This window comes from Homalodisca vitripennis, chromosome 3 (assembly GCF_021130785.1).
Source record: "Homalodisca vitripennis isolate AUS2020 chromosome 3, UT_GWSS_2.1, whole genome shotgun sequence".
Lineage (NCBI taxonomy): Eukaryota > Metazoa > Arthropoda > Insecta > Hemiptera > Cicadellidae > Homalodisca > Homalodisca vitripennis.
The window spans coordinates 9,710,536-9,732,686 of NC_060209.1; the positions used below are offsets into that span (position 1 = coordinate 9,710,536).

The 22,151-nt window shown below is 33.4% G+C and overlaps 1 protein-coding gene across 2 annotated transcripts in view; it reads right to left on the reverse strand.

Moving 5' to 3' along the window:
* Nucleotides 1–22,151, reverse strand: part of LOC124356574 (kinesin-like protein CG14535) — a 109,170-nt gene that overhangs the window by 36,734 nt on the left and 50,285 nt on the right. For both annotated transcript variants that reach the window (XM_046807654.1, XM_046807653.1), the window contains exon 2: nucleotides 10,300–10,459. In XM_046807654.1, coding sequence (XP_046663610.1) covers nucleotides 10,300–10,443 — 144 coding nt within the window. In that variant the 5' untranslated portion in view covers nucleotides 10,444–10,459. The remainder of the gene's footprint in view (nucleotides 1–10,299; nucleotides 10,460–22,151) is intronic.

Genomic DNA, 22,151 nt, shown 5'->3' on the forward strand with positions numbered 1-22,151 from the left:
GATTTGTTATTATAAAAATGATAAGAATGCATGTTATTTTGATTCGTATGGAAGAATTGAGGACAAACCACCTATAGAATTGATCCAATATTTGAAAAAAAATCAAGCGTCTACTACAATGATTCTCAGATTCAAGATTATAAAGATCCCCCAATTTGTGGTCATTTATGTGTTTTTGTTTTGAATGAACTGAGTAATGGTAAAGATTTTAAAGAAGTTGTCAAACAAATTATTACTTAATAAATATGGATTCACAAAAATATTTTTTGACGTATTTGGAACACAAATTAAAAACAGAAATTATTCAAAATGTAGATAATAGTTTGAATTTTATCTTTTTCTTATCGAAATTTTCTCTTATTAAATGGTGGACTACAAAAAGTATTCAGGCGATATTGAAAGGGCGGAGTTTAAAAATTTCTATCCAATTAGTAAACAACATTTGAATGAACCGAATAAATGAACTGAGTTTAATATTGATTTTGGAGATAATTTTTGCTCGTCTAACTTCCAGTTTTATAGTTCTGGAACTTTAACAAAACAAGATGGTCAAGCATATCTTGGAACTGATAATGTTAGATTAATCGATAATTTTATTACCGTTTTTATTTTCTAAGATTGAAGTAAGAAAACACAATAAAATTGATAGAAGAAGTCGAAAACTGTGGCCAATTAAGCACTATTAAAGGAACCATTTGTTATTCCAAAAGTGATGTATTTTCAAACAGTTTTGAATCAACTGTTAAATTTGGACAATTTGAAGCGGTCGGTGATTTAGCACATTTCGGCTTAGGATTCTTTGAAAATGTAAATTTTCCAATCTATAAAGGTGGATTTTACATTAGTTTCATAAGAGCTGAAGACGATGATGTGATTCTGAAGACTGCAACTGGAAATGTTATGCCTGTTGATGGCAAAATTACAATTAACGAGTTTTTCATTAGAGTTCCGATAATTTATTACAAAACCACGAGTAAAATTCAGTTGATTGACGAAATTATAAAATCTCAAAACATCATGTTTAATTTTCTAGATTGGCAATGTATTGAGCAAAAAGGTATTTCCGGAACAACTTATTCGTTCGATATCACAAATATTTATAGAAATATTTTCAATCCCAAGTTCATTATTGTTGGTTTTCAAACAGATAGACAGAATAATCAAGAAAAAAAATCCTTCAAAGTTCGATAGTTTGAATGTGAAAAATATCATAGTAAAATTGAATGGTTCTTATTATCCAGATGAATTACAAAATTTAAACATTTCCGGTGGTCTTTTCAGAATCATGTATCAGATGTATCAAGATTTTAAGAAAGTTTACTACAAAAATATGGAAATGTATTACAACCCCAAAGAATTTATAGCAAATAGACCCATTTATGTCATTGATACAACAAAGAGTTTGACAAATATTTCTAGTTCAAAGAACGATATAATTATCAATATGGATTTTCAAACTGCTGTTGCAAATTCTATTTGTTATGTTGTTGTTGTCTCTGAGAAATTTTTATCATATGACGTGATTAAGAGAATTCGAACGATATTAGAGAAATCCAGTAAAATTTTAGATTTCTTGATTTTTTTATAAAACAGCTTCAGAAAGTAGAAGCAAACAGCTATAGATTCGGTAATCTTTCATTCGTGAGTTACTGTTTGATTTTACAGATTCGTTTATTGTCCTTTAAACAGTATTTTCCATTACTGTTTGATTTTACAGATTCGTTTATTGTCCTTTAAACAGGAATTTCTATTGATTTACTGTCTGTCCCAAAAGTGGTCTAGAAACCCCACATTCATATCTACTTATATATATATATATATATATATATATATATATATATATATGAGTCATCCGAGCTGCTTTCTTACGAAATCAATAAAAAGTTGTAAAACTCTAAAAATGTATCACAAAAATTATTTAATTATAAATGATCTGTTGAAATCATCAAAATTAAATTTCTCAAAAAACCTCACAATAAAAATCGGTCAAAATGTTGTTAAGGATCCACTATAAATAGCGAATGAGTTCAATGTTTTTTTTTTTCTCCAAAGTAGCTGTGACTCATGCGGATTCGGCAATATCCCCCCCTCGTGCAGTCAATATACGGGAACCGGTGACATCCTTGGCTATTAGCCCCTGTGACCGAGGAGGAGGTGGCGCGTGTAGTCCGGAGACCGAAACCCAAAAAGTCATGTGACATTAACGGATTGTCAATGTGGATGTTAAAACGCCGTTAATAACACCTCTAACACAATTGGTCCACTGTTCATTGCAAACTGGAATCTTCCCATCATAATTGAAAACAGCAAAAACCATTCTAATTTTCAAAAAGGACAACCCTTTGCTCACCAACAATTACCGTCCGATTTCAGTTCTGCCAGTCTTGAGCAAAGTCTTTGAAAAAATCTTTTATTTGAACGGCCAACTGTTTCCTAGAAAATTTTGAAATTGTTAGTCCCACTCAATTTGTATTCAGAGAAAAAAAGGGTACAGCAGATGCTGTAGCAAACCTCATTGAGCAAGTTGCGGATGAACTGAAAAGGCGGGAAGATGTGCTAAGCGTGTTTTAGACCTCTCCAAAGCATTCGACTGTGTGCATCATGGAACATAGCTGCACATGTTGGAAAGGTGCCGAGTACGGAGTCTGCCATTACATGAAAAGATATGTTGAAAAGCGAAGACGCAGCAATGGGGAACGCCTGTTGGCGTATCCTTAACCCATTTTCGCCTTTCCCAACATGCATTAATACAGTTTATTATTCCATAGCTCTCGTGGAGTGAATTGGCAAATTTATATTATTTGACGGAAAACTGAATGAGATCTGTCACACGCGTTTACCAACGGTCGATAAACAGCCAAACCCGGCAGTTGCTGTAATAGCCCGGACTATCACTTACCGGGATTACGTCGCCAATTAACGGTTGATGGCTGCTGTTGGTGGGGGGGCGGGTGTGGAGGGTAGGGGTGGTTTACTGTCCCGATAAACTGCGTAACAATCCAAGCCGTGGTGAGGGGGGGCTGGGGGGAGGTATTATAGTTGCCTTTGTGGAGCTGATGGTACGGCCAAGGGGGAAATCAAGGATTTACGAGAAGTTGGCGCTGCCTTCGCACCGAATTGGCATATTGTTCTGTTCAAATGTTCAACAGGAAAGGTCCAAATTAAAGTAAATTATCAGCGTTGGATGCTTCACTGGTTCATACATCTAAGTATGTGAGTACTGAACACTATAGGAATATATTAGTTAGAAAATATTGTTATAGTAAAGTAATAACAGATTAGATTCAATGTTCCTTAAGAAATAGGAAAGTCAAGATTGGAGCATTTCCTTAATTAAAATTAATCACGAACCATTTACGTAATATGCACTATGAATGTTCATAATTATATAGCAATATATAATAGTCAAATTTATTATATTGGATACTAGTTATTATTACATTCATGTTTATAATTTTATAGCAATATCTAATGTACAAATTTATTATATTGGATACTAATTACTGTTACATTCATGTTCATAATTATATAGCAATATCTAATAGTCAAATTTATTTCATTGGATACTAATTATTGTTACATTCATGTCTATAATTTTATAGCAATATCTAATTTACAAATTTATTATATTGGAGTCTAATTATTGTTGCATTAATATTCATAATTATAAGGAATATCAATGGTGAAATGTATTACCCGCGTTTCAACAAAATCATATATTCCCGTATGAAGTGTGGATTCCACTCACTTTAAGAGTGAGAGGATCGAGTATATGTGTGGGTTGCAGTGAAAGTCATGGTCGATACCAACTGCTCCTTATAAGGTCGCCTGTGACACTCAGCAGAGCTCTGGTAGTGAAGAGTAATGTTTTCTTTGTTTTTATGACGAGTAAGCCATCAATAATGTGTTGTAATTTGGTACCTTTAATGAACAAATTTTTGGAGGCAATCAATTTCTGGGCCATAAACATTAAATGTTCGTTTAAAATACCGATAACGAGACAGCTCTAGTAAAATGCCATGAGTTTGTTTTAGAATTCAAATTTATATAATATATATGTATACTATTTGTTCATGATAGTGATAATAGAGTCATTTATAGACTATAATAGTTATCGTATTATCGTACTATTATCGTATAGACTATACTATACGATAGTATAAATTTTGGCAACATACTTCAAAATAATGTTCTTTCGGAAAAGTTACTTCCTGTGTTTAAAATGTCCGAGTAGACCATACAGAGCTCGGAAAGATTTAAAATATTTGCGTGCTCACATGCTCGATGACGAAGAAGAGGGGGCGGGGAGTGACGAGTGAGGGGGGGGGATGATCCAGTTACACCCGGAATGAAACATGGAATAGGATATTACGGTAAACGTTTACAATTTATTTATTTACAGATACAAATGCCTGAAAATAAAAAAAATTTTCTGTCATATTTTATCCTTTTATGTGCAGAATTTTTATGGTTGCCTTTTCATTATTATGCATTTTTGAATGCATAATAATGAACTGAAAAATGCCTGCTCAATGTAAAGTGGCGTAAATAAAATAAAAACAAATTTTTACTTCATATAAATATATTTTAATTTTATATGTAATTTTATAATAATTTAATTTAATAATATATAAACAAAAGAATTTTATACACTTTGTACACGCTTTTAAAATTTTCGTTTACTTATAGATAAAATAGTTTGACCCTTGATGGTACCCGCAATGACTATTTTATTTATCAGATGCGCATTCAGACTGGATTATTTGTCACAAATGTTGACAATGTTCTGAACAATAATGCATGTGCGCTTTAAGTGCAGTATTAAGGAATTTGTTTTACGAAAACGAAATTTATGTCACTAAGTAGTACTCCTGTTACTGCTACAATACTACATTTTACAAATTGTTTACATTAGTTTTTATTTGTAACCCTCTGAGTGTCTCATGACTATGCCACACATACCGAAGACTTGTCTATACTGCTCAGATGTGGATTGCTAGCACGCAGAGGGTTAATTAAACTTTCATTCCGTATTAACTTAGTTTCCATAGAAATTTATCACTGCATGTAATAATCCTTTAATTTTAATGTATATTTAGTATAATTTTTAACGTCTTCACGATCAATTTCAAACTGCATTTCAATGTGTTTGAAGCATGTTTTTTTTAAATTAAAATGGATAGTCTATATAGTCACAAGATCATGCTTGCCTATACGAAAAACAATTGGTAAAATATACGCTACTCCCTCACATGTAACTATATTGAAGCCTGGATGTTGAAAATATTTCTTTAACAAGAATCCGTTGGCTGGTTTTTGGGATTTCAATAAAGAAATAATTTTGTTCTTACCACAAGATTACATAGTAATCCGTATCATTTAACAATACGACGAAGAAACTTAATACGTTATTTTTGGCAGTATAAGAAACTGTCTTTTTTCTTTGAGTTTTATATCCTTTTACTTATGTATGGGTCAGTAGGTATATTGAATTGAATGAACACGTTTGACTCACATTAATATTCTTACGATTCCGCTGCAGAACATGATCTATGATTGGTGTAATGAAACTAAGCATACGAGGCCGCCTTCGCATTGTCAGCATGTACACATTAATCTTAAACAATATGTGTTATAAGGATGATTTGATAGTTTGCTGTTTACTGGTTCTACAACTAACCTCCTTAAGTTTACTACTATGATTCTTGGAGTCATCATCTCAGTGGACAGTTCTGGTTTAATTCTTTTTATCTAACAAGCATAAAATACGAGGTATGCTGTGTAGAAAGAGTGTGAGTGTCCCTTGTGTCTTTAGATTGAGGTCTTCTGCTCACTACTATAAATGGCAGAAGATAAATAAGATCTATATTAATCTTGTCTTATAAGATAAGATAAATAAGATCTTATCTTATTTATCTAGATCTATCTAGATAAATAAGATTTTCTTATTTATCTAAACCATTAAAAAGAGTAATGATGAGGCCTTTGCACGAGCGGTATCCTGCATTTCGGTCAGGCATTAATGCTATCATGCGTATAACTTTCATGTTGAGTGGTATTTTAGAGCCGAGGCGTGGCCAAGCCGGAAATCAAGGGTATGTGTGAATCTGGTGCTTCCTGCACGGGAGAGATTAGCACATCGTTTTTAAATCTCGAACAGAAGGTATCAAAATTAAAGTAAAATATAAATAAATATCAATGACATGTTTATTGGTTGGGCTGATATAACGTTTTACATTTATTTAGGATCCTACGTAACGTAGTAGTATTTGGATCCTTATACCAACAATACATAATTATACAGCATTAATGTAACTAAATTTATATAGGATAGATTATTTTTAAATACCCCTGCCGGCTCAGTTGGATGAATTTGTGACAGTTGAAATATTATAATACATTTACTTCTTACGGGATTTACTTTAATCGATATCTCTTTTACAGTTCACGACACACAAAAATTGTTTGTATTAAAAAGTATATGAAATTTTTAATGAATTCTAAAATACTTTTCTTTAGGTCCATAATTATCAAAATTGTGACTTATTGATTTGAAAGGCCGCCATATTGGAACGAACAGGCGTATCTGTTTGGTTTATAAACTTAGCAAAGAGCTATTTGTAATATACTATTTTGACACTCACCAGTATTTTATTAAGGAAAAAATGTTTATGGGATGACATTTAATTGATACCTCAAAACAGTTCGAGATGGTTTCTACAAACAATGGTTTGTGAAAAAGTTCAGGAACTTTTAAAGAATTTCAAATTGCTTTTTTCTCTATACAAAAAATAACGGAGTCTTAAACTATATAGAAGTTTGAACGGCATATAGATTTTAGAACATGGGTTGGTTTTGGACTCTAGGGGCTATGTTCGGTTAATATATGTAGAAATTTTTATTTAAATTATACCAATTGGAGGTCATGTAAAAGGCCGCTTTTGTAATCAAAATATACCCAAAAAAGATTAAAATGGTTTACGTTACCCCTATTAAAAATCGCTTTTAAGAAGAAGTTTTTAACCGAATCAGGCACATATCAGAATACCAATAATGTTATTTAAAACATTTGTAATTTATTTACATAACTCGAAAAAACGTTTGAAAGTCGGCAAACGAGAGAAGATAGAAAGGGTAAAATTAATGAGCACTTTATGAACAACCCAATACGCACTTCATCAAGCCGTCACCGTCACAAGGGAGCAGTTTCAGAGGCCAACCCTTCACCACTATGCGTACCGACAGTAGAGGAGAGTGTGAGTCGACACTACACAGAGGTGTTAAATCTCACACAGCATCCGCCCCTCATCATCATACCGTAGATAAACCTCCTACTTGTGTCACCAAAGTGGCAGAAATAACGTATTGAGTTGCCCAAGCTTAATTGCGACTAATTTACAAAGCTTTACCGCACATTTGTTAGGAGGTGAAGTTGTGAAACGGAAAGAGAAACCATTGCGGCTAGAGCCATTACTGGTCGAACATATCCTTTGACACGTTTCCAAAGGGTATAAATCCTTTTTCGGTGTACAGTCGGAAACACTCACGTGATTGGGTTGATCTCCCAAACAGATAGTCCGATAAAATAAGTTCTTAAGTTTGTTGCACTATTGGGTTTTCCAAAAGCTTTTCCTTATAACACCTGTTCAAAATCATATGATTTCAGGAAATTGTTCAACTTAAGAAGCCGTTTCGTTCTTACTAGTTATGGTTCAGGTGTTAATTTATAAAGAGAATTATTATGGTTGCAAAGATGCTAACGTACTCGGCAAATGTTCATGTATTAAGAATAAACAAAATATTCAAAAGAAAAACTTTCCAAAGCTGTATTTATTATGAATTTGTTATGAATTTATTATGAACATCTATATTTGAACAGGGAAAAACTATTTCTGTAACGAGTTTTACAGAAATCATTAGTGCGTACATCTCCCTCCCAGACTTAAGTGTTTATTTCAAGAATATATTTTTGAAGGGAATTCGGTGATAAGAAATCGTCTACTGAATCTATGTTGAATAAGCAGTTTAACAATTGCAATGATATCTTGGCACATTGTGGAACTTCCTTAGGTTTTCATGTGTTTTGACATTTCGCTATTTTATTTTTACCTCACCCAAATAAATCTCAATCCATGCGTGTATTTTAAGTGAAATGTCTTTTTGTACTTTATAAACTAATTAAATTTATTTGTTAATGCACCTTTACAAAGTTTTAAGATATTAATAGATTGATTAGTACTAACACTTCAAAATAACAAGCTATTAAGAAAAACTCAGTCATTCTAACGTCTGTTTCAAGTTCTATTGCAAATCTACATTAATCGGTAAATAATAAACATAATATGTTTGCTTTATTTATGTTATTTGTATTTTATTAAAATCATAGGATCTTGTGACTTACACATATTAATAAATACCCTACTTTTTTGACAGGTATATGGTCACATGTTATATTTTTATTAAATAAATATGTAAAAGCAGCGAAAAATTAATATAAAGTATTTAGTATACATACAGGGTGTCCGTGTTAATTTTACGATTATTAGTATATAAAAATAGACACATTTAGTACAGATGAGTTAAAATATAAAACTTAGGAATTAAGAATATAGGCTACATTTTAAATTAGGTTGTATTTTGAATGTAAATGATATTTCAAAGCATTCTTCCTGGATATTTTTCTCACACATAATAATAAATACCTTACTTTATTTGACAGGTATTTGGTCACATGCTATTTTTTATTACATAAATATGTAAAACTAGCAAAGATTTATATACAGTGTAAAGGATGTAAATTAAGTTCTGATAATTTAGAATGAATCCTTCAAAAGAATTAAGACCTTTAAAATGATATGTCACAATATAGGGGTTGCGATCTGAAAATTACAAAGTAACCCTTATCTACCCCCTTTTAAAAAAGGGGTGAAATATGTTGTACCTAAAAAAAATCCAAAAAAGTAGTTTAATAGGTATGGTGAAGATTGTATACCTATTTGGAATATATCCAGACGTATCAGGACTTAATTTACACGCTGTATGATATACGTACAGGGTGTTGGTATTAACTGTACGATTATTGGTAGTCCTGGTTTGTTCTTACAAAAAGGAGGCTTATAACTAAACTTACTTTTAAAATAACCAAAATTTGTTATATAATATCAATCGTTATCGTTTACGTAACATTTTTCATACCTTTGACCTTAAATGTTATTCCTACATCAGGAAAATAACCCAGCTATATCATTTTTTATCTTTGGACACACTTTAATTATTTCGTCCCTGAATCCTACTTTAGAATTAACATATCTTGCTCCACAATAATTTCTCATAAGCCTGTAATTCATATTGACACACTCAGGTCTAAGCGATTTCAGTTGATTTATCCTGTTGTTAATATTTACCGTGACCTTCTCTCCCCCTGAAGCGAAGGATGTCGTTGATCAGAAGACATTACCTTACAATGGCTGCCATTTGACGAAAGGTCCTGTCCCAATGGGACATAAGGTTACCCATTCTGTGTAAGATGTGCCATACAGACATTCACTCGAGGCTCACTACATAAACAAAGTGATTAAGACGCGCCATTATGTGACTAAGACATTCTTACAAGCTACACGTCCAGTTGTCCGTTTGTAAAGTATATGAAGATATGTAACTGAAGATCTCTTGTACTTCACCCATAAGCTACGATTTGTAAAATATTAAATGAATTATGTGAAAAATACAAAAGATAGAATTATCCATCAAAAACATAGAAATCTGCACCAGATAACTTCTAGTAGTTCATGTTATATTTATGTTTTTCACATCAAAAATGTAAGTTTCTCTCCGATGTATTTTGTAATTACAATGTTAAAAGTGAAGAAGTGGTATACTATACTGATTATAAAGACATAAACTTTTTTAAGGAGAGGCCGATCCCCTTATAAGGCTTATTCTCCTTATTCTGTCCGTCCTCATGGGCCACTGGGGTGTGCGAGGATCTTATCAAACAGAATAAGGAGGAGAGTCGATACAGTACAAGGTCGAAGGTACTGATACAAATTGCTTCAGTCACAGACATAATTTGAACCCACGCTATCTCTAACTTAGACCCAAAGTCCAATGTCTTAGACCGCTCGGCAACCTGCACTCCCAAAACATGATCTCTGAGAAGCTTGATTCAGCACTGACTTCGAATATCGATTAGTTGTATCTTATTGCCCCACAATAGACCCAGTCCAGATCAAGTGACTTACAGTGAGTTTTAAAAGTATGAACGAAAACGAATTCGTACCAAATAGTAAATAAATTTACCTTCCCGACTCCGGTGACCTCTTTGCCCCCGATACGTCTGAGTAAGGCGGGGGGCACGGGGGGTGGCGAGCGCTGTAGGGCCGCACAGAAACCTTGAGAGACATCGTCCTCGACCTTCCGGCGGCGGTGTGGAGAGTAGCTCATGTCTCCACCGGCTCATCTACAATCATTGAAGCTATTTTAATGTAAAATAGTTATATAATCGTGCAATACAGTGCTTTTATATGTCTAATATTATCTTCGACAAAATACATTATGGCCTCCTAGAATGGCCTTAATAATATACTAAAAAAAGAAAAACATTAACAGATATGAAGGAATAATAGAGCAGGAGATTGAAAGTAGAGATGAAAGTTGTTTAACAAGAGAAACATGCTGTGAGAGCTAGTACACTAGGAGGCGAGAGGCAAATTGTATTGTGTATAAACCGCTAATTTTGTGAAGGAACAGGATTTTTCCGGACATTTGCCATCGTTCAAAGATACAACAAAATCAGTAACACTACGTTTCGAAATCTGCAAACTGATCTCTTATTCAGGTAAATAATTAACCTAACACATAATTATAAACTAGGGTAAAATAGACAAATCATACCAGAGCGTTGTGACACGCGTAAGTCAGGAATCACAACCACCATGTTGTGTGTCAACTTCACTAACTCTAAAACCTGCACTTAATTAAAAACTAAACACAACATTAATTCTTAAAACTAAGCTACAGAATATAGATCACAATAGGTCTGCATTCGTCGACCAACCACCTACGACTGACGACTGACTAACGATTTATGTGTTAGGTTAGTTATTTACCCTAAAAAGAGGTCAGATTGCAGATCTCGAAACGCAGTGTTACTGAGTTTTCGTATTTCTGAACGATGGTAAATGTCCGGGAAAGTCCTGTTTCCCTCACAAACCTTACTTCATCAAAAAAAAACTTCAATAAAACAAAGTTTTAGTGGAGGGTATGAATGTTAAACAATAAGTTGGTATTTAATTAGTTAAACCTGATTTAAATTTACTTACGTGTATGATGGTTGGTTTTAAGAGTATCAAGTTAAAAAAGATATTTTTTTTCTTAGAATTATTATTATTCCAAATTTTTTGCCATTTCAATATCCTACCATTCCAAAAACCACAAAATTAGCCCTAAAATTTCCTCTATCGATTTAAATGAATCAGGTTAGGTGCTTTTAAAACAATTGTGTCTCACCTTCTGACTATAGAGAAGAGCCAATAGCAAGGGTTTATATATATATATATATATATATATATATATATAATAAAGTTAAAATTACGATGGGGATAAAGTACACGAGTAGGCTATACCGTCTTATTGCTCTTAATATGCCACAAGCACTGGCTAAAGTCGAAACTACCATATCACATACACAGAGTTTATTGTATCAATAACGGTAAAGCATATGCTGCTACTGAGGCTATTGCAAATTTGGTAACGGTTACCCCAGACTTATCGTCCACATTATTGCACTCATTAAAATCTGATATTAAGAGTACTAACTTACAATAAATGGCCAGTTAATGACTTTTGGTGTACATAGACTGTAATCGTGCTTCAAATCAAAGCTTGTCGTTGAAAAAGCGGAAACTAAAGGAAACTTTTCAATTTATTGATAAGGGAGAGTCTCAATATTAAATCGAGACAGAGTAACAAATAACTTAGTATATTCTTTCTCGAGTGAGTGTACGGTATGAGGAGGTGGGGGGTGGTGAGGGGGCACATAAAGTCCTGAGGCCATTGAACATGTGACGGTCGGGCCAAGATATGGAGGGCGCGTGTCGAATGTGCCCTTGCCACGAACTTTTGGGCTCTCCTCCTCCATTCATTTCTCTCAAGGTATCTTACCTGACAGTGTTTACTAAACAAGCTGCGTCACGTCTCATTCACACAGATGTCATGATTAGTGCCAACTTCTGAGGATGCGTACTAATGAGACAAATCCTTAAAAGCAACTTATTGGTAGTTTTACGTGACTCATTCAGAAAATAAATATTCTCGGTGCTCTACTTTTTATTGGCCTCAGAAAAAGGGGTTAGCTCTTTCCTCTCGTACTAAAAATTATTGAACTTTTCTAAGGAAATTATAATTTTAAATGATTTTTCAAAATACAACCACTCTTACTAATACATTTATTGGTCCTTCCAAACCTCTTCAGAGCAAAAGAAAGAGAATCGTCTTCTCTTTGTAGAAAACAGTTTTCAGTGTTGTTTGTTGAGGAAGAAAAATACGCGCAAAAACATACACACATATATAGATAATAGAGAATAGATTTTTATTTCTAAGTCAATACATAGTGTAAATAGAGAATTGTCATAGATTTAATATAAGGTCATCACTAGACTTTTTTTAGATAGCGTAAAGTTAATCAGTTCTTAATATAAAGATTCGGTAAGAATTTTAAAACATTGTTGACTTTAAACTATCATAATCAATAGACTTAAAACTACTATTACAATTTAAAATTATAAAAAACCCCTATTTTATATGAAAGAGTCTTAAAACATTCATTTACCGAATAGTATGCTTTCATTAACAAAGTATTTTATATTTGCTTTAAAAACCTTTTGATGGACACCAATTCTTCGCTACATTTTAATATTTTATTTATTATTTTACAAATCATGTAATTTATGAATTTTTAAATTTGGAAGAGCTATGTTGTTTTATCTGTAAAAAATTGTGTCTAAAATTATACAGAAACAAACAAAAACGTTTGAAAATAGATAAAAATGTGTAACTTCTATTAAAAAGAACAATTATTTTTGTAATTTGTTTGAAAATTTCTTCAATACATACCTGACGTGTACAAAGTTAAAATTTGGTGTACCGAACATTTTATAACAATTACAATGTTTTGTTAATGTATTTTTATTCCTTTGTTGTTCTGCAAATTGTTTTCTGAAGAATACAATAGAAGACATAAATATTTGTTTGACTTTCATTAGTTTTATGAAAAGCTTGACAATAATTAAAAGTGGTGTAGCAAATAAAGCGGCTGCCACAAATTCTAAAGTATTAATAAATGGTTTATAGTTAGAAAGCTGTAGAACTATTAAGACCGTTATATAAAACATTTTATTCTAACTTACTATCAACAAATTCTCTATCAATACATTTACAATGACAATGCATGCAGCATTACGGAGAAAGTAGAGAGTGAGAGTGACTCCCAACATTTCTCTGTCATTGTCGAGCATTGAAGCTGTCGTATCCAACGTTCTGAAGAATACAAAAGGAGCTTGAAAGAACAAAAGGGCTAAAGATGATTGTGGGCTGATGGTTACGGGTGGGAGGAGGGAAGGGTAGTATTGATAGAGTACAGTACAGTGAAGGTGTATGGCGTGTACGTATTGATATACGCACACACGCTAAGCTATACGCTAAGTCTAGCGTTTGCTAGTCCGGTTTGTGCTCCGCATGCACACGCAATCTACATAAAACACCCTAGGCTTTGGCTACAACTGCTCAATCAACAACACTACTCTTCCTGCACAAATATGTTACACAAATTGTGTTTAATATTTTAATCTGAATTCTGTTAGTCATCGCTTACTCCAAAAAAATTGATATTGTGAATCTCGCTTAAGTATTAAATTTTGTTCACTTAAAAATTACAATTTATTGCTTCGAAGTGATTATGAAACATTTCTAAGAATTGTTATTGTTATTTGAAACTAATATGCTAGTCACAAAACTTCCATTAATAGTTATTTTTAGACAACATTTCAGAAATTCTATATTTCACTAAACAGTTGATTCCAACTATAATTGCAGTGATATGTCAGTCAGGTTTACCAACTATCCGAATAATAAAATGAAAATTCTTTTCAAACAATCATTCGCAAACGGGGTTTTTTGAATATTTTACGAAACTACTAGGGAAGTAAAACAACCATACAAAAACGATTCTAACCCCACACCTCCTGCTTGCTGGTCTTTAAAAGGTTTATTATAACATTTAAAAACTACAAGATATTTCATTCAGGTTTTATGTAGAAAAATGTTCCATTATAGGTAGAGAGTTGTGACAGCTATTATTACGCACAATTTGTTCGTTTAATCTTTAGTGTATTTTAGTTTCCGAGATCACTTCAGTGTATAAAACTTGGAAAACCCGGGTTCAGTGGCGTAGCAAAGGGGGGCGCCGGGGGCGGTCTCTCGACACCCACCCGGTCTCTCGACTTTAAGAACAATGTACAAAAAAATCGCTAGCACCAACATTTATTTTTCAGGGATTCTTCCACTAGCACTAGCTCAGCTCTATATATAATTCGGGGATTCCCGCAAAAGAGCCTCACGCTGTCGTGGGGGATTCCCCGTCCCATACTCGCGATCTTTGACGTTTCAGTTGCAACATTTCTCATTTGTTTCGTGAAGTGTGTTTTGTTTGGTTGGCGTCAATTGTTTAACGTGTATTATTCTATAGTGATAGATAATATAAAGAAAAAAATATATTATATCCATGATCTTCATCATATAAATGTATTGCTTATTACTTTTGATGGGGTGACACCACCAACTTCCGCACCGGATGCCACCCAAGGTAGCTGCGCCACTGCCCGGGTTCATATTTTTACCTTCCTACTTACATGATGGACGGACATGATAAGAGAGCATGAAAACTTGAATGATCACAATTTACTTTGAACGTAAGTCCCAAACGGAAGTCTTTGTGATAAAGGGCGCGTTATCATGGATTCCGATGATTTTATGTTATTCAGAAGATTCCTTCCTTAAAGGATTAGACACTCTTAATTTGGCAGTATTATTAGCAACTACTGATGTCTCAGTATGCATTGCTTGAATTGGTCACTGCTATGGCAAAGGAATAGTCCGTAGATTGATTGTTTTAAGATATAAAAACTACGAGAATATGTGTTTTCTGAGACTCTAGGTCTGGTATCAAGTTAGTTTCCCTGAAGTAACCACCACAGAGCTGGAGCACGCAGGTGTCTTACTTCTGACAAGTTTTAAAAGTGCACGCCACTTCACCAGCCTCGGCGGGAAACTTTCGCGATCAATTCAGGCACGTTAGACCACTACGGAACTTTTATTCGATACGTTTGTGATGGAGTCGTTTTAATATTTTCACCATTAACAACCAAGTGAGATAAGTAAAAGGTATAACAGTCACTACTGTACAATGGGTATACAAATAATGGTTATGAGAACTCTTTATAATTGTGATATTTTTACGATTTTAAACGTTAAAACTTTTTATTTAGAAAAAAAAATAGTTTTCTATCAAACAATATTTTTCGGTTTTTTTACAATGCAAAACATCCAGTTTAACCACAATTACTTAATTTGCCACTGATGCCAAAATATGAACTTTTTCGAACATGACATTTAATTTCCAACAAGTTTCACTCAACAATAGGTCACCATTACTAACACCCAACTCAATAATAAGTAAGTTGGGAAAGGTTCAATGTTTGTTTCTTGTCTTTTAACAGTTACTTCTAAAATTTATTTAACTTAGTATTCATTGTCAGCCATGCAATGAATTTATTAATAATTTTTATTCTTATTTGGGTACTATAATTTGTTACGTCGTTGCTCTGTTCAATTGTAGCATTAGCTTTATATTCACATTTATATTATATGCTATAGCACTGTTAATCGAAATTAAATTAGTAAATATTAATCTTAATAAGTGTATGCATTAATACAGCAATTGGATTGCATGCATATTCTTGCTACCATACATTTTTAAGAAATGTTAAGTTTAATTATTGTAAAATGGTTTGCCCGTTGATAAGTAAATAATTTCCAAACAAGTCTTGAATGTGATATGGGTAATTTGATCAATAGTAACTGACAATTATTTAAAATAATTAAAATGAATAAAATAGACATCATAGCGTTTGGGAATGTTAGTTTATAATCTTAAGTAGAGGAAACGAGCCTAATAACATTGTTGAAATCCTAGAAGCCCTCTTTTCAGAACCAAAGATAATTTAGGTAATATGTAATAGGTAAGATAGAAGTTGAAACGAGTAGTTACTTCCTCAAATATATATACATTGATCAGTAATACATGTAACAGCTTTAACGTGTTTGATTACAGATCGTTGGTATCCCTTTCGTATGCCCTGTTATACCTGTCTAGGTCCCCATAAAGACCTAAAACACGTTCAACCTATGGCATCACATAGTTTGATATCGTCCCTTCTTGTGTGTTTATTTCGTTGTTCAGGAGGAATCGTCTGATATCAGAGTTTCATTCCGCTTACAAGACAGTGGTCATATCTATTCCCAGAAAGTTCCACAAACAATTTTAAGTTATAAATATAATTATTGTTTAATATTGGTAGCGTAAAAAGTAAGAATTTTTTATAGGAATTTAGCATTTTACCTCCTCAAAAAAGTCTGATTAATGAGAAGTATTTCAATCATCACATAATTGTCATTTTACCTTGACCTCCTAAAGATAATTTTACTTTTTGTTGGATATTTCGACTTTTGATTTTCTCCTGGTTTTCTTTAATGGATAAAGTCCTATACTTGGAAAAATATTTATATCCTGGAGGAAAAAATTTCATTTCTGTTTGTCAATGAATTGATTTATACTATAAACTTGAAATTATTCATGGTGCTTCATCACTATATGATTTCGATTATTTTTATGTCACTTCGTGGAATTGCGCTGAGGGCTATAAAATATTTTTACATTGGCCTTATGGGAAATATGATGGCAAAGAAAAAGTGGCAGAGTAATAATATATGTAAACAAACTGAGTTCAATCATGTGAGGTTTTCACATGAAGCTTATAAATAAAGTACAAGGAAAAAATAATAGAGAGTAGAAAGTCAATGTTATAAGTCGGAGGCAATATTTGATCTCAGCGCACGCTTGTGTATTAGTACCCTCACTATCTCACCTTAACTTTTATTAAACACATATGAAACCAAATACACACACACACAAATATGTAAATGTACCATATGACAAGATATCTCGAAAAACATCATCTGTAGACTTTAAAATTTGCATGAAACTTCCACTTCTACTTAGAAAAGAATTAGTTATATGATGGTGCTAGTAAAAAAAAATGGTACAGTAGGGTAACACAATTTTTTCTCTTGTATGCCGGGGGACTGTATAAATTTCTTTTATGTGTGTCTGTTTTTTCATTAAGAATGAGATAAGCTATAAATTTTAAATTTAAATATATATCACACGTCACTTAACTTGTAAGCTGCTTACAACATTTCTAATATCTAGCTCATTTAATTCTCGACACTTACCAGACACACAGACACACACACACACACACACACACACACACACACACACACACACACACACACACACACACACACACACACACACACACACACACACACACACACAAACACACACACACACACACACACACACATATATATATATATATATATATATATATATATATATATATATATAACTAATTAAAACTCGAAAAGGGGGAGAGAATTTTGTTGATCTCATCTATAAATTGATCTAAGTATATTTTTTGTTTAGTTTTTTTGTTTAAGTCAAATACCAAACGTAGGCTATTAATTCATAGTTTATACTAACATTACCTAAAAACGTACCTCTTCTAATACAACCTTATTTTAAGAGTACTAAATATCTACAGAGATAAAGAATGAGTAGGAAAATATAATCGTCACTCATTCACGCACTGATATTCCCCGTGAACAGCTCCGGATTTTATATACAGAGATTACAGTTTATTAGCAATCTTGTGATGGCACCAATAAACGCCCAACAAAAGAGCGGCGCTGGCGCTACCTAGAAGCCGATCATGGGCAGTAAAAAGCTAAATGACGGTTGCTATGACGACAGAGCACTTGGATTGTTATCACCGCCAGGCACGAGTCTAATCACAACCACTCTTAAGAGCATCAGCAGCGTATCTGCGTTAATACTTCAACTCTGATTCCTACGCTTTTCAAGTGTACTTCTACTGTTATAAACAGAAGTAAAATAATAAATCAAAAAGATTATTAACTAAAGTAGGACTTAATGAATCTGAAATAAAACTAGTCCGATAAAAATGCTATATTTGAGATGAATGAATGACGATTTCAAAATAAATTGCCTATTTTTTCTAATGAACATTTTTATGATAACCGTTTACCGTTTGTTTTAAATCTATAGAGTCACGAGTTATAATGACAATCATCCTGTTATTAAATCAATATCATATATTTAGTCTAAATATCTTTTGTCTCTGTACTCATTCAAATTTAAAACTCAAATCTTTATTTCACAAAACGTTATATATTATAGCAGTGCTATAGTAACAGGTGATATTGTCTACTATTATCATGGTGAGTATTATTAGACTTAGTGTGAAGCCAACACAAGATCATATGTGGCATTAGAAAGATCCAGATCAAAATCTCTAGTAATCATAAAAACTCATGAGCACTCAGGTTAAAAGGGTTACGCCGTATAAGTTTAAAACGTAGTAAGTTATATCCGTTTCCATGTTAGCACACGTTTAGTACTTAGATAGTGTTAGGCAAGTATGTTGATCCTTTTGTAAAATGCTATTGAAATTATTCATCAGTAAGTTTTAACACCATTTTCCATTACTTATATTCAACACAATGTAAGAACAGCTAATATTGCATTAGTACTAACTCGTTTACAAATAAAAGTCCTTCAAATTTTTTAAAAAATGTGAAATTAATTATAATATTGTATATTACTAAATGTCACTCAGAACATACGATACATACTCGTACTATTACGTGGTGTTCTTTCCTCATGGATACATAGGCATTGGACTTGATGCATTTTACTTCGTCGTGTTACAGTGTAATAAAAGCAATATAATATCAGTTATTTAAAGAGAAAAATAGAATCAGTAGTAACTTACAGTGAAAAGTCCACAATTGTCGGAAATTTTGTTTCTGTCTGCCTATCTGTATATCTGTCCGCTCAATATTTCTAAAACGAACTGGCCTAAAGGCGTGAAATTGTGCTTGAACCTTCGTTTCTGTATGAGGAACATTCAGATCGATTATGGTGCATGTCACTCTAAGGGATTAGCTGAGCGTTAGCCAATATCTTTACATTAGTCTTATGGGTAATCATGATGGCAACGAAAAAATATACGAATAAATAAAATTCTAAACAAACTTAGTGTACTAATAAGAGATTCAACATATGTAGCCTAATTATCCCAACACATTCATACATAATTTTATGGTGACTTTATTTGTAGACTTTTATTATTTAAACACAGACATGAAACCCAATTTAATAAAAAAAACGGAGAATGTATGGCACGATATCTCGAAAAAGAGTTCATCTGTAGACTTGAATTTTGCATGAAAATTTATTTCTAAATAGACAGGAATGAGTCCTATGATGTTGTATGTGCAACTATGGTATTTTGGTGAGCATCATTGAAGCCTTTCTGTCAGTAAGCTGACACAATTACTCTGTTGTTTGCAGGGGAATAGAACCATTCCTTTGCGTATTTTTCCTTTTTTCATCTACCAAAAATAAAATGTTGTATAGACTTGAAATTCTGCATTGAACCTCCACAAATCCTGTTACGCGACTAGTGGTGTAACCTACTCCTACCTTCTATTAATAAGGATTTCATATAAGTATGTGGTAAAAGTCTACTGTAAGAAAGTACATTATAAACTTGGTACGATCTACGGTTATTTTATTGCACCGGAGTGACATCAAGTACTTCAATTTTAAATCACGAGTTTAAACTTTGATTCTATAGATATATGTGGAGAATCCATTGCCAAATTTTGAGTGCTAGGGCATTGAAAAATTACTTTGCAATATTGCAATGGTTGATTTCTCACAGATGTAATTTTTTAATCAATACTAATCAGATCTACTGGCTCTGTTACAAGACCACAGTTTGCAATACTAATGATCAATATTATGATCAAGGGTTATGGAATAATCAAGGAATAACATGGAATATTCACATCGACTCCGTTTGCACCAAATTAGCATCAGGCATTTACATTTTGATGTTTCTAGCCGAATACTACCCGAGATATGACTAATGACGACGTATTATGGTCTAATTTACCCACACATTTCTTACGTACTGGTATTGTGGGGCTCTTGTGCGAACGATCAATTTTTTGAGAGTGAATGCTCTAAAAAAAGATCGATTCAAATCATTGCATCTGTTGAATCTGCCCAGTCTTCATCCTGGAAACAGTTACATTTTGTATTTCAAATGTAGCCTAATTAAGGATCGTGACGTGCATGGATATGAGACTTGAGGCAGAGAGAACTACCGACCTAAAAGACACAGAATGGTAGTTTACGAAATATTGCCTTTGCAAGCAGAACGTATCAAAAGATTGCCAGCTTCAATTAAAAATGGATTGGAAGACCAAGACGTTAAACACCCATCTTAAACGCTTTTTAGAGTTAATGACATTTTAGAATGTCGGCGAGTTTTGAGCAGGTAACTGAGATACCACCCGTTTTGAAAACTAAGTCTCGCGTTGAAGATGGTCTATATTGGCGAGTGAGTGGAATGAATGAGTGCAAGATTTGTATGTGTGAATTGTGACACTGTGGTATGAATGCACAATTTTATATTGAATGTCTGACTTAAGTGAAATAATGTATACTGTTTGCGACAGTAAAAGATCAATATATGAATTTATACAGTTACAGCCCCTCAATGAGGTCTCAGTGGTGGGCCACGTGAGTATATTAGCTGTAAACGTTATTGCAAATTACATGAAAAATACATATGAAATACATACAAAATATAGACATGAAACTTTAAATTATAGGTAGTTGATATAAGTCTTAGTTACAGGATACTGCTGGGGTGGTATCAGAGTGTATGTATATTCGGAAAAACCCCTCCTCTTTCAGAAATTATGGCTACACAACTGTTTCCACATGAAGCTTAATGTTTGTACCCACTAAAATAGTAATACCCAATGAAGAAGTTACCCAGCAAACTCAAATGCCACACGCTTGTAACTCCTAATTGGTAATGTCAAGATCAAAATTGGAACTGATTTTTACCCCAGTTGGATGTATCGATATTGTTACCAAATATGGGTAGTGCTTCCGAAACACTTAATATGGCATTTGTTCCAAGCACTAAACCTAGTGAATAATATAGCCCCAGAAATATTTTTTGTATTGATGATTTGAGAACTATAGACATCCCAAGACTTGAATTAGTACTAGCATATGATGTGTTACTTATCTCTATGCTCTTAAATAAAAGAAAGTTGGAGAACGTCCGGTCCGGGTTAAGTCAGAATTACAGTGGGCGCAGGTGCTGAAATTTCTGACTAAGACTAAATAGGATGAAAGTAATATACTGATCTAGATAGAATTTGGCACATGCTTGGTCTATGTGACACTTAATACACAAAATGAACTGTTCTTATTTTGTACAAAAGTGCATAATTTACATTTGTTCATCGGGCGCTAGTGATGACCCTCCCTATCACAATTGATTCAGGCAAACCACTGATAGTCCTGCGGACTCATTGGGCGTTAATGGTGACCCTGTCTATCACATCACAACTGATTCAGGCAAACCAGTAATAGTCCTGTGGACTAATCGAGCGCTGTGGTGACACTATCTGTAAAAACCGATTCAGGCAAACCCCTGATAGTCATGTGGACTCATTGGGCGGTAGTGGTGACCCTCTCTATCACAACCGATTCAGGCAAACCACTGATAGTCATGTGGACTCATTGGGCGGTAGTGGTGACCCTCTCTATCACAACCGATTCAGGCAAACCACTGATAGTCATGTGGACTCATTGGGCGGTAGTGGTGACCCTCTCTATCACAACCGATTCAGGCAAACCA